This window comes from Budorcas taxicolor, chromosome 2, assembly GCF_023091745.1.
Source record: "Budorcas taxicolor isolate Tak-1 chromosome 2, Takin1.1, whole genome shotgun sequence".
Classification (NCBI taxonomy): domain Eukaryota; kingdom Metazoa; phylum Chordata; class Mammalia; order Artiodactyla; family Bovidae; genus Budorcas; species Budorcas taxicolor.
In genome coordinates, this window is record NC_068911.1 from 29,131,269 (window position 1) to 29,144,706 (window position 13,438).

General features: G+C 44.2%; 1 protein-coding gene across 1 annotated transcript in view; it reads left to right on the plus strand.

The window, feature by feature from the left end:
- Nucleotides 1-1,621: 1,621 nt before the first annotated feature.
- PDXDC1 (pyridoxal dependent decarboxylase domain containing 1) overlaps nt 1,622-13,438 on the plus strand; it is a 54,786-nt gene continuing 42,969 nt past the window's right edge. Inside the window, exon 1 of the mRNA XM_052652148.1 lies at nt 1,622-1,767. Coding sequence (XP_052508108.1) covers nt 1,744-1,767 — 24 coding nt within the window. The 5' untranslated portion in view covers nt 1,622-1,743. The remainder of the gene's footprint in view (nt 1,768-13,438) is intronic.

Genomic DNA, 13,438 nt, shown 5'->3' on the forward strand with positions numbered 1-13,438 from the left:
CCAACCCAGGGATCACTCCCATCTCCTGTGGCTCCAACACTGCAGGCAGATTCTTTACCACTGAGGCACTGGAGAAGTCCCAGATAGATGGATACTGATGTAAATACAATATTAGAGCAAATATAGGTAAATGTTCACTGCAGAATAGGCATATAGGTGTTCATGGTATAACAACTTTTCTGTTTGATAACACGTTTGAAAAGGAGAGTTGTTTAGCTCAAGCAGAGGTACATTCCACTTTTAACTCTTGCAGAAATCTATCATTTTTTTGTTTGCAGAGCTGTCTAGAGAACCTTAATGGTTCCCACTGTACACTCTAAATCTACAAACAAGGCTTCTTTTGGTAGAATATAATTTTATTAACATAACTGGCCAATTTATCTGATGCAAGTTAGAGAGCTCAAACAATGTAATTACTACACTGAAATGCGACCCAGTCATTTACACATGTTTCAGAAGAGGTGCGCAAAACGAGAGAAAATGAATGTTTCTGTGGTCGTAGTATCATCGGTGTTCTAGTGGTGAATTGTTTTAGGGACTGCAACAGCAATAGACTAGTTCATTTCAGTTTCTCTCGTTTACAGGGAAAAATAAGGACATTTATGTCCTCCCTCATTCCCCGGAAATACCTTATGATTATACAGCAGGGATGGGAGTGGTTATAGAGGCAGTGCGTGTAGCATACAGACGCTGGGATCCTACCTAGATTGGCACTGCGAAACCGGGATAATGATGATCTCTACATCACAGGGCTGCTGTAGCATAAAATGGAAGAGCAGCGGCTGATCTATTATTATCATTATTATCTAACAAGTCATAATTGTGCCCCGACATGAAGAAAGAGACTGTGCCGGTTGTCTCAGAACGTCTAAAATTCTGCGGGAAGATCTGAGACAAATTCCACAGCTCTGCGGCTAAGTAACTTCAGTCGTGTCCGACTCTGTGCGACCCCATAAACGGCAGCCCACCACAGCTCTGACCAGGGCCTTTTCAGAGCAGCCGGTACTCTCGATGGAGTCCGATACTTGAAACCCGCGGAAGCCCTTAGCACCTAGGAAACCACCGATGCTGCGCCATTCTGTGGTGGAATGGCCTGTTCCATTCCTGAGGGATGTTGATAGTAGGGGAGCTTGGGAGACTAAGCCCGGAAATGCCGGTGAGTTTACTAGCATCTCCACCATTTTACTACATGACTGATATCTTGTAATTATCACACTTCTACCCTGACGCCCGCGACAGGCTTTTTGAGGAGCGTTTGGAACGGCGCCACAGTCTCTCACCTGGGACCATTTGGGCTAGCCGGTGAGACGGCCAGGAACAGAAGGCTGGAGGGCCCCGCCCCCACGCAGCCCCCGCCCCGCCCCCACGCAGCCCCCGCCCCGCCCCCACGCAGCCCCCGCCCCGCCCCCACGCAGCCCCCGCCCCGCCCCCACGCAGCCCCCGCCCTTTCAAGCCGCGCCCCGCCTCCACGCGGGCTCCGCCCCTCCGCGCCGCGCGCCGCCCCACAGGCCCCGCCCCACTTCGCCGCGCCCCGCCCCCTTCCCCGCCCCCACCTCTGCACCCCGAGACCCGCTTTCCCCTCCCAGCGGCGCTGTTGGGCAGCTCCACCTCATCTCGGCCCTGCCCGCCGCGGGCGCGCTGGACGTCAGCGCTGCCAGCGTGGAAACGGCGGCGGGGCGCGGGAGGCGGAAGTAGCGCCTGGGACTGCCGAGCCTCCTTCTGGCTCCACCGGCCGCCTCAGCCATGGACGCGTCCCTGGAGAAGAAGGTCCGTAGCTTGGGGATGGACGCGGCGCGGCGACCCGAAACCCCCCTCCTCCGGGGCGACTGTTTGCCGCTCGGGAGCTGCCATTGTGACCCGGGAGGGGACCGGGGGCTAACGGGCCCGCCTGAGGTGGTCTGGCTGCGAGGGCGTCCGTCTCGGCCCTCGCGGCTGGGCCCTGGTCACGTCACGGGGCCCGGGGGTCTCTAGGGTCCCCGTGGACCGGGAGGGGTCTTCGGGGCCGGGTTCTGTGCGGGGGCTGCGAGCGACCCGGAGCCCAGTCGGGGGCCTCGGGGCCGACCGTGGCGCCTGCCTCCGCTCGGCTCGCCCTCTCGAATGACAGAGCCAGCAGTCTGCGGCCCCAGAAGCGCCTGGAATGAAGTCCCAGTTGTTTCGAAGCCAACTGCAAACCTGTAGGTTGTCTGCGGTCTCCGAGTTTGCTTTCTTTAGCGTGCCTTGGAGTCACCTGGGGCCCTTGGTTAAGGAAAAAATATCCAGATTTTCAGCCTCGAAGTCCGAACCTCAGGGGGGCGAGACTGGGATTTGTGGGTTAAACAAGGTCCCCACGTGATTCTGATGCGGTCGTTTAAAGACCCCTGAGGTCCAGAAAGGGGCGGGGCTTCTGCAGATGGTGACTTTCGTTTGGGGCGATGCTGCTGCCGCGCAACTTTCTGGCTCCCCCTTTTTGTGGCCAAGGGAGACCCTGGGGTCAGTCGGAAAACCGCTGGAAGGAGCGTTTTCCTCTGGTCTCCTCTTGGGAGAACAGCAGCGTGGTGTACCTAGCTGACCGCTCTGGCATGTGAAATGGATTCTAATTGTCCCGGATTTAGGGCGGGTAAACGAGAACCAGAGCTTAGGTTTCTTCACGGATCCCTACCTTCAGACCTGACTTTCTGCCCGCCTCCGGAGTCCTTCCTTGGGAGTCTGCTTGTCCAGACCGGGTTTATCAGTTATGTGGGGTTCAGGAGCGATGGTAGTGTTTTAAGACTGCTTTATTTTAATTTTGAACTGGCAAATATTTGGTCATTTTTTTCAGTGCAGCAGCTGCTATAGATTTATTCACTTGTCACTGGCGAGTTGAAGGGAGTTAACTACAAGTTGAGCCAGAGGTCTTCACATGCGATTTAGCCTACACGTTGGTTATTTCTCGTAAATTGGGTGGAAGGAATCAAGAAAGGGCAAAGATAATATGTTTTTATTCCACTGCCTCTGTGGTGAATGTTTCTGGCTAGGAACAGCCTTCCCAGGCTTTTGATGAACACAGTGTCTATCTTTTTTTGGAGTTTTCAGTCTAAATCAGTGTTTCTCAACCACCAGGCAGTTTTTCCCACCCCGGGGGATATTTGGTCAACGTTTGGATACATATTTTGGTTGTCACAACCAGGAATTAGGGAGGGGCCTCTGGTTCCTAGTAAGTAGAGGCCAGGGATTCTGCTAACATGCGACATTGCTCTGGACAGACACCATGCCAGAGATTATCAGTAGTGCCGAGGCCCAGAACCCCAGGTCTACAGCGCATGTGGACCAGTGGTTGAATACCAAATGATGCTAACAATTTCCCCTCAGTGTTTCCTTTCCAATTTCATAAAGAAGATGGGAGCAGCTTTGTGTCATTTCCGTTAGAAACTGAAAGAACTGGAGTGTTTTCCTCCAGGAATAGTTCATTACAGGCAAATCTAGGAAAGAGTGAGTTGGAATCCTTCTTTACATACTACTTTTTTGGTATTTGATCAGTGTATCGCAGTGTTTGGTCCTTAAGAGTTAATTGATAATAAAAGATCTAAACTCTTCAAATGAAGATCTGAAGAGGTACTGAAACTCCGACATGCTTAAGCCTGGCGCATTCACAATTACAGTGATCTTTTAGGAATTCAGAACGTGTGGGCTGGAAGTCTCTGCCTTTGGCCAGTGTGGAAACTTTGAATGTAAGTTTTTCAGAACTAGTACTGTGTCTTATTTTTATATTCCTTGAAGCGATAGAGGGCTTTCCTTGTAATGAACAGTTTCTCTTGGTGCTAAGTGGGCAGAAAAGAAAAAGCATTGCTGTAATATGAGTGTTGAGGATTTTGTGTTCTGAAAAATAGTTTGCATCAAAGTAAAACATTGCATTGTGCCCATTATTCTGGTTTCTTTGAGGAACAGACGATTCTGTGTTAAATTCTACATTGCTAGTATGCGTAAATTTAAGAACTTTTTGAGCAGTTCTGAATGATCCCCTTTAAACTGATCCCTGCATGATTAATACTAGCTACAGAAACCACAATGTTATTTAATACCCATCCTCTAAAATTTCAAGTAATCTCTCTCACTCTACACTGTACTGTGCCATCGCTGTTTAATAGGATCACTCAGTACATTTCCTTTGGTCCAAATGTCATTTTGTACCCTTGCTTTTTCTTTAAATAATATTCAGACTGCAAACCTGTGATGACAGAGCCTTTTCCTTGCCTTGATTTTTCTTTCACAATATATCAGTTGTCTTTTTGTATTCCAAATTATTGTCCGGAAAAACTAGAGATAGGGTAATTAAAGTGAAAGTGAAAGCCGCTTAGTCATGTTCAACTCTTTGCGACCCCATGGACTGTATGGTCCATGGAATTCTCCAGGCCAGAATACTGGAGTGGGTAGCCTTTCCCTTCTCCAGGGGATCTTCCCAACCCAAGATCAAACCCAGGTCTCCCACATTGCAGGCGGATTCTTTACTAGCTGAGCCACAAGGGAAAGGGAAAGTGAAGTCGCTCAGTCGTGTCTGACTCTTTGCGACCCCATGGACTGTAGCCTAGCAAGCTCCTCTTTCCATGGGATTTTCCAGGCAATAGTACTGGAGTGGATTGCCATTTCCTTCTCCAGGGGATCTTCCCGACCCAGGGATCGAACCTAGGTCTCCCGCATTGTAGACAGATGCTTTACTGTCTGAGCCAAAGGAAGCCCAAGCCACAAGGGAAGCCCAGTGTAATTCAAGGGGCAAGAAATTCAAACTAGAAGAGTAGGAGCCTCAAACCATCAATATTGAATGTCCAACTCATAAGGAAGGAGTGTCACAGTGTTTACTTATGTTTAAGTAAAATGTTGATCCAAGTTTAAAAAATGCCACAGGAAGTAATAACACTGGTGCTGAAGATCTTAATGAGGTATTCAGCACACCTACATACACCTGTTAGTAAAAACCTGCTACTTTAAACTTGTAGAACAGCCCAGACCTTTTCCTGTTGCTTGGGAAAAAAATCTCATTCTTGCTGGGTATTATGTTTAGACAAGGTGTATTGCAGTTTGTTTTGCATTTACTTTAATTCCAGCCTTGAGTAAACTTAGAGCAGATGTCTCCTCCTTGACACCCCTGACATTGGTCTGGGTCGTTCTCTGCCGTGGGGGCCATCCTATGCACTGTGGGGTGTTTAGCTGCATTCCTGACCTCCACCCGCTCAGTGCCAATAGCATCTCCTCCCCGACAGTGTGACAACCAAAAACATCTCAAATTGAGGCAGTTGTCCCCTGGGGTGAGAGGATCCCCTCTGGTTGAGAACCACTGACTTAGAGAATCTGGAGCTGCACCATCCATCAGCCATATTTGGCAGTTTACATTTAAATCTAATTAATTAAAATTGAGTAAGTTTAAAATTCAGTTCTTCAGTCACAGGAGCCACATTTCAAGTGTTCAGCAGTCACAACGTGGTTTGTAGTGCAGCACAGACAATAGCACATGTCCATCGCCACAGAAGTTCTGTTGGACAGTGGTGTAGAGTGGGGCCAATTTATTTATTGTATATCTAACTCTTGGTTCTAAGAGAGGCAACTTGGAGCCTGTTTCTAACCTAAATAGTTACTACCAAGCCCATTTTTGATCGTTGTGCTCATCCAGAGCTAAGTGTCCCCTATCCCTTGGACTTGATTTTGGAAAATTCTGTTCCCACCTCACTGTTTATGAGGAGCAGCAGGAGGTGCATGGTGGGAACATTGCTGACCATTACTGATAAGAACTATCAGAATTTTTATCCCTGCTCTTTACTTAAATGCTCACAGAAAGAGCCCCCATGAGCCAAACTTGAAATGAGTAGTTTCTGTGATATGCCTTTGTGGATCCCACTCTTATAGAGAAAAGGAAGACTTCCGTGAGGAGATGAACACCTATAATGTTCATTTAAAGCTGACCTCTGCATTATTGTGATGGAGGGTTTTGCATGTAGGTGCATTGTGCCTAGGGCAGTAAGTGATTCTTAAATGCTGGGTGTCAGGGAAACATGGCAACGTTCCTGATCCCAAACATTTGTGACATCTGTGGTTCTTGGTTTATTCAAGATTTTAGATGCAATTTATTCAAGATATGCAATAGTTAACAGTAGAGCTATTGGTGTTCCCCAGGCCTGGGTATTCCATCTTACCTAGGATTTTGAGTTATAATTATAGATAGCAGTTGCTTGAGCTTAATGTCATCTGTTTTCACCCAGAGCACTTTGACTTCAGGTTTTTTATTGCTGGTCATCTACAGTCAAAGCCCTGTGCTGAGTTCAGAAAGAGACACAAGATGCATAAGATACGATCTCTGAAAGAGGTTACAGTAGGGGGCATACAAGTTTAGGCAAAGCCTTGTATAGCAAGTCAAAGTTCGCTCAGTCATGTCTGACTCTTTGTGACCCCATGAACTGTACAGTCCATGGAATTCTCCAGGCCAGAATACTGGAGTGGATATCCTTTCCCTTCTCCAGGGGATCTTCCCAACCCAAGGATCGAACCCATGTCTCCCGCATTGCAGGTGGATTCTTTACCAGCTGAGCCACAAGGGAAGCCCAAGGATCCTGGAGTGGGTAGCCTATCCCTTCTCCAGGGGATCTTCCTGACCCAGAAATCAAACCGGGGTCTCCTGCGTTGCAAGCGGATTCTTTACCAACTGATTTATCAGGGAAGCACTTTGTATAGCGAAGAGGGATGAAAAGAAGCACAGGAATTAAGAAACAAAGGGCATTGAGTGAGTGGTCGGAAAGTTTATGTGGAAGAGATTCTTTAGGTAGAATACTTAGTTCAGAATCACGACTTTTCTAGGTTTGTTCTAAATGTAAATATAATGCATTTTTTTGCTTTATATTTGTGCCTAATGTTACTGCTTAAGTGTGTGTTAGTCACTCAGTTGTGTCCAACTCTTTGCCGTCCCACAGACTGTAGTCTGCCAGACTCTGTCCACGGAATTCTCCAGGCAAGAATACTGGAGTGGGTTGCCATTCCCTTCTCCAGGGGATCTTCCTTACCTAGGGATTGAACCCGGGTCTCCTGCTTTGCAGGCAGATTCTTTACCAGGGAAGCTCCCAGTGTTACTGCTGTTAGAATATAAATTAAGAGAAAAGAAGCCATTTTGTCTCTTGATGTTAAATCAGATATTAAAAGATATGTATATTTATATGCCTCCAATCACATTGAAAGTATCCAGAACTTCCTTTCAGAAATTTATCTAGCTAAAATCGAATCCATTCTCTCCAAACAATATTTAAGGGCTATAAAATTATTCTGAGTTTAATATTTGTTTAATTTCTGTTGCTATCACAATAGTTTTTGTTTTTGTTGTTTCCTTTGTGGCAAATGTTAAGTGTTTAGCTGCCTTAATGTTAGATAGTTCTTGAGTCCAGCCTGGGGCCCTATCTACTTTCTAATGCCCATGGAAAAGGCATGACTGAGGGGCAGTAAACTTTTCTAAGATCTTTTTTCTATATGCATAAAAAGTAGAAACAGCAAAATAAAGTCTTCAATTTGAAGGTGCAACTCAGTGACACTGAGCATGTTGCTGCTATAAGGCTTTCAGTAACCTAGTGAGACTGAATTGCTTATTAGACTGGGCATTGTATTGGGTGGGGTCCTATGAAACTGCTGGTTTTGGCCCCTGGAAATAGCTGAATTTTAGCAGAGTCACAGTTTTACTCAGTAAAGGCCTAAAGATACATAGAGCCTTCAAGAATTGACGGTTTCCTTTCCTGAGAATTCTTATTAAGATAAGGTTGACAACATTAAATCTGCATAATTCCAATTCAGTTTTGGAAGTAATTGTATTGATAAGGGCAATGGATATCTTTATCTTTCTGAATTGATCCACCCACCAAGTCCTAGGAAACACCTTCTTAAAGAAGCATGTCTCAGTGACTTATTTTTTCCAGTGACTATAGCATGCTTTTCTTTAGGCGGTTTTCTTTTTTGTTCCAGAGTTAAGTATGTGGTTCTATGTGATTCCAAATAAACTAGTAAACATTTTAGAACTAGCGCTTGCTTGTTGTGGTATTTTTCCTTCCTTGTAGTTATTGGCACTCATGATAAAATGTCTAAGTGAATTGATTCTCCAGAAGTAGTAGTCTCTTGGAATACACAGTTTTTGAAATTTTTGGATCCCTGGTCTTCCCAGCATGTATCTGAAAACAGTTTTTTTTTATTTAGTTATGTATTTATTTTTGGCTGTGCTGGGTCTTCTTGCTGAGCGGGCTTTTCTCTAGTTGCGCCGATAGGGGGCTGCTCTCTAGCTGTGCTGTGCGACTTCTTATCTCAGTGGCTTTTGTTGCAGAGCCCGGCCCTTGGTGCACAGGCTTCAGCAGTGGCTCACGGGCTTAGTTGCTCTGTGGCATGTGGGATCTTCTCAGACCAGGAATCGAACCGGTGTCTTCTGTATTCGCTGGGAGATTCTTTACCATTGAACCATCAGGGAAGCCTGCCCAGCATGTATCTTATGGGAGTGAATTGATGGCCTTTTTTCCTTGTGATGCCAGATTTGATCTGGTGTCACTGTGTTTCATCCCTACTGATACCAGATTTTCCCCCTCTTATTTGTGTATTTTTGCCCCTTCTTTTTCCTATCTGTTCTTTTCTGCCTCTTTTCTTGAGGGATTTGTAAGGTTACATACCAACACCTTATGCCACATTTGTATATCCCTTTTCAACTAAAATATTTTGCTTAATAAGCCAGTAAAAAATACAGGATGTCTTCATGTTCTCAAACACTCACATATAGAGTCTATGATAGTTAAAAATAAAAGATTTTCCAAGAGTGTCCAACTTTTAAAAGACAAACAGATGAGAGTGCCTGGTTCTTAATTAAATTCTTTTCTGTTGGCACTACATAAAAGTATTTAGACATGTAGAAACTGAGGCCCCAGTGAGAAAGTCAGGTTTGCAAGGTGCTCTGTCGGCTTGGAGGGTCCCTGTCATCTCTCATGGTTAACCCGAAAGGAACAGCTGTGTTCATGGAGCAGCTGCTGCTGCTGAGAAACTCTGCTTCTCAGAGATGCGTAGTATTTGGGGTACTTGTTTAGTGCTAGACAGCAGGCATTCTTTATGTTTTCTGCTATGTTTTCACCTGGGAGGAAAATGTATGGTGTTTGGAGAGTTGATACTTGCATGATTATCACTATCCAGGATTAAACCTGCTTAGAAAGCTGTGGAAAGCTGAAGAGTAGGTGGAATGTTAAAAACATCAATTCAGAGCTTTATTGATTGCCTTGAAGAGTAGTGAAGAAAGGTAGTGATTTGTTTGTTTGTTTGTTTTTAATTGAAGTGTAGTAGATTTGGGCTTCCCTGGTGGCTCAGCAATAAAAAATCAGCCTGCATACACGAGACCCAGGTTTGATCCCTGGGTCAAGAAGATCCTCTGGAGAAGGGATTGAGGATCCACTCCAGTATTCTTGCCTGGAGAATTTCACGGACAGAGGAGCCTGGCAGGCTACAGTCCGTGGGATTGCAAGAGTTGGACATGACTGAGGGACTAAACCACCACCACCGTACTTGACTTATGATGTTGTGATAATGTCTGTGTAGTGACTTTTTTATGTCTAATGCAAATGTTGAAGGTTTAGGTCTGCATTTTTAAAATAGCCATTATTCTTATACCATTTGTGAACTTTGTTACCACTTGTATTGTTATTTGCTGAATATTTCTTTTCAGTCAACTCAATCAATTTGCCCTCCTTTTTTAAAAATTAAGGAACGATTTATATGCACTAAAAACACACAGTTTGAGTTTTGGCAGTTGTGTATAGTCACATCAGTTCAGTTCAGTCATGCAGTCATGTCTGATTCTTTGCAACCCCATGGACTGCAGCACGCCAGGCCACCCTGTCCATCACCAACTCCCGGAGCTTGCTCATCATGTCCATTGAGTCGGTGATGCCATCCAACCATCTTATCTTCTGTCATCCCCTTCTCCTCCTGCCTTCAATCTTTCCCTGTATCAGGGTCTTTTCAAATGAGTCAGTTCTTCACATCAGGTGGACAAAGTATTGGAGTTTCAGCTTCAACATCAGTCCTTCCAGTGAATATTCAGGACTGATTTCCTTTAGGATGGACTTGTTGGATCTCCTTGCAGTCCAAGGGACTCTCAAAAGTCTCCTCCAACACCACAGTTCAAAAGCATCAGTTCTTCGGCTCTCAGCCTTCTTTATGGTCCAACTCTCACATCCAAACATGACTACTGGAAAAAGCGTAACTTTGACTAGCTGGAACTTTGTCGGCAAAGTAATGTCTCTGCTTTTTAATATGCCATCTAGGTTGATCATAGTGTTTCTTCCAAGGAGCAGGCATCTTTTAATTTCATGGCTGCAATCACCATCTGCAGTGATTTTGGAGCCCAAGAAAATAAAGTCTGACACTGTTTCCACTGTTTCCCCATCTGTTTGAAGTGATAGGACCGCATGCCATGATCTTACTTTTCTGAATGTTGAGTTTTAAGCCAACTTTTTCACTCTTCTCTTTCACTTTCATTAAGAGGCTCTTTACTTCTTTGCTTTCTGCCGTAACGGTGGTGTCATCTGCATATCTGAGGTTATTGATATTTCTCCCGGAAATCTTGATTCCAGCTTGTGCTTCATCCAGCCTGGCATTTCACATGATGTACTCTGCATATAAGTTAAATAAACAGGGTGATGATATACAGCCTTCACATACTCTTTTCCTGATTTGGTACCAGTCTATTGTTCCATGTCCAGTTCTAACTGTTGCTTCTTGATTTGCATACAGATTTGTCAGGAGGCAGATCAGGTGGTCTGGTATTCCCATTTCTTTCAGAATTTTCCACAGTTTGTTGTGATCCACACAGTCAAAGGCTTTGGCATAGTCAATAAGGCAGAATAGATGTTTTTCTGGAATTCTCTCACTTTTTCAATGATCCACCAGATGTTTGCGATTTGATCTGTGGTTCCTCTGCCTTTCTAAATCCAGTTTGAACATCTGGAAGTTCACGGTTCATATACTGTTGAAGCCTGGCTTGGAGAATTTTGAGCATTACTTTGTTAGCATGTGAGATGAGTGCAGTTGTGCAGTAGTTTGAACATTCTTTGGCATTGCTTTTCTTTGGGATTGGAATGAAAACTGACATTTAATCCCTATGGCCATTACTGAGTTTTCCAAATTTGCTGGCATATGAGTGCAGCACTTTCACAGCATCATCTTTTAGGATTTGAAATAGCTCTACTGGAATTCGATCACCTCCACTAGCTTTGTTCGTAGTGATGCTTCCTAAAGCCCACTTGACTTCAGACGCCAGGATATCTGGCTCTAGGTGAGTGATCACACCATCATGGTTATCTGGGTCATTAAGATCTTTTTTGTATAGTTCTTCTGTGTATTCTTCTGCTTCTGTTAAGTCCATATCATTTCTGTCCTTTATTTCTGTCCTTCATGTGAAAGTGAATAATATAATTTTGGGTCACACTTTGGTGGGCTGGTTTAATTGAACAAAATGTGTTCAAGGGCTCAATTAAACACCTTGGAAGCTGAAAATATTTTAAGTGTATGTAGAGCTGTGCTGTGCTTAGTTCCTCAGTCATGTCTGACTCTTTGCAACTCCATGGACTGTAGCCCACCAAGCTCCTCTATCCATGGGGATTCTCCAGGCAAGAATACTGGAGTGGGTTGCCATGCCCTCCTCCAGTGGATCTTCCCAACCCAGGGATCAAACCCATGTCTCCCACATTGCAGGCAGATTCTTTAACGTCTGAGCCGTCAGGGAAGCCCTGGAGAGCAGTGGTTCCCAAATCTTTGGCCCTGGGATTTTATTCTTCTTCTGCTGTAGTGTCCATTTATGAAAGGTTATTACAAACAACTTCTCAGTTAATAAAATATGTCTATTAACAAATTATTGTTTATTCTGTTACTAATTACCGGGTATGAATTTTCAGTGACATCCATTAAAATGGTGTGAGTCCCCATCCCCTAAACTGCAGGTTACATCCTATATATGAGATGTCAGATCAATTTAGCAGATCATGACCAGCAGTTTTTCAGAAAAATGAAATAGAATAAAATGATAAATATAACATAATCCAAATAATAGGAGTATTACCTCGTAACTGAGTTGATATAATTCTAGCCAAAGGCAAAAATAAGTATTTTTCCCCCATTAATTCAAATAATTTTTCTTCCAAATAAATTTAGTTTCCTACAACTTTGAAAAGTTGAGAGTTACTTCCAGACCTCCTTTACTATGTTATCTTGCATTTGACTTTCAATTTTTTTTCCTCTAACATTTATGTTGTGGGAATGTTAGTGATATTTTAACATTACATATATACTATTTCTTCTTTTGATAGTGGCAGACTATTTTAATATCCCACATGAAAGTGATGTAAATCCACTAGTATAAAAGTCATTGTTAAAAAATGCTTATGAAAGAATGAATGGCAGGGCTTGTTTTACAAATTGAGCTGTCTGGTTCTCTGACATTACCATATGAGCAATTAAATGGTTCTCCTTAGGAGCTTTGAAATTGCATTAAGCCATGCCATGCATCTCTGTTAGACATAATTGGAGCAAAAATATGGAATCCACTTCATTACACAGAATCAGCCGTCGCTGAAATATAATTTACAAATTTGCAGTCTAATGACTAACAGTTTAATAACGGATTCTGAATTTTCAGTAGTGTACATGTGGTCTTGTAATTAGAAAGTGAGCCAGTGGATATACGCACTCTGTATATGCTTTGTTGCACATTTGGGCTCTGTTTTTAAACAGTATAATTGCTCCAAGCCTCTTGAGGGCTGAAGGACCCCAGTTGAGTGGAGACCCTAGGAGTCCAACGCAGAAGTGTGTGTTGGCTGCAGGGCCCTTTCCTAGAAAAGCATCTTGAAACACCACATTCATGTTCAGCCTGTGTTGGCTTGCTTCAAGACAGCAGAAAAGATGATGGAAGGGAAACAGACTAAATGCCAACTGACTTCAAAAGGGATGGTTAGATAGTCCATGGGGTCGCAAAGAGTTGGACACGACTGAGAGACTTCACTTTCACTTTCATGTATGGATGTGAGAGTTGGACTGTAAAGAAAGCTGATCCCCAAAGAATTGGTTCTTTGGAATTGTGGTGCTGTATAAGACTCTTGCCCTGGAGAAGGAAATGGCAACCCACTTCAGTATTTTGCCTGGAGAATCCCCATGGACAGAGGAACCTGGCAGGCTACAGTCCATGGGGTCGCAAGAGTTGGACACAACTTAGCGACTGCTACCATAAGACTCTTGAGAGTCCCTTGGACATCAAAGATATCAAACCAGTCAATCCTAAGGGAAATCAACCCTGAATATTGTTTGGAAGTACTGATGCTAAAGCTCCAATAATTTAGCCACCTGATGTGAAGAGCTGACTCATTGGAAAAAAACCCTGATGGTTGGATAAGATTGAAGGCAGGAAGAGAAGGCGATGATGGAGGATGAGATGGTTGGG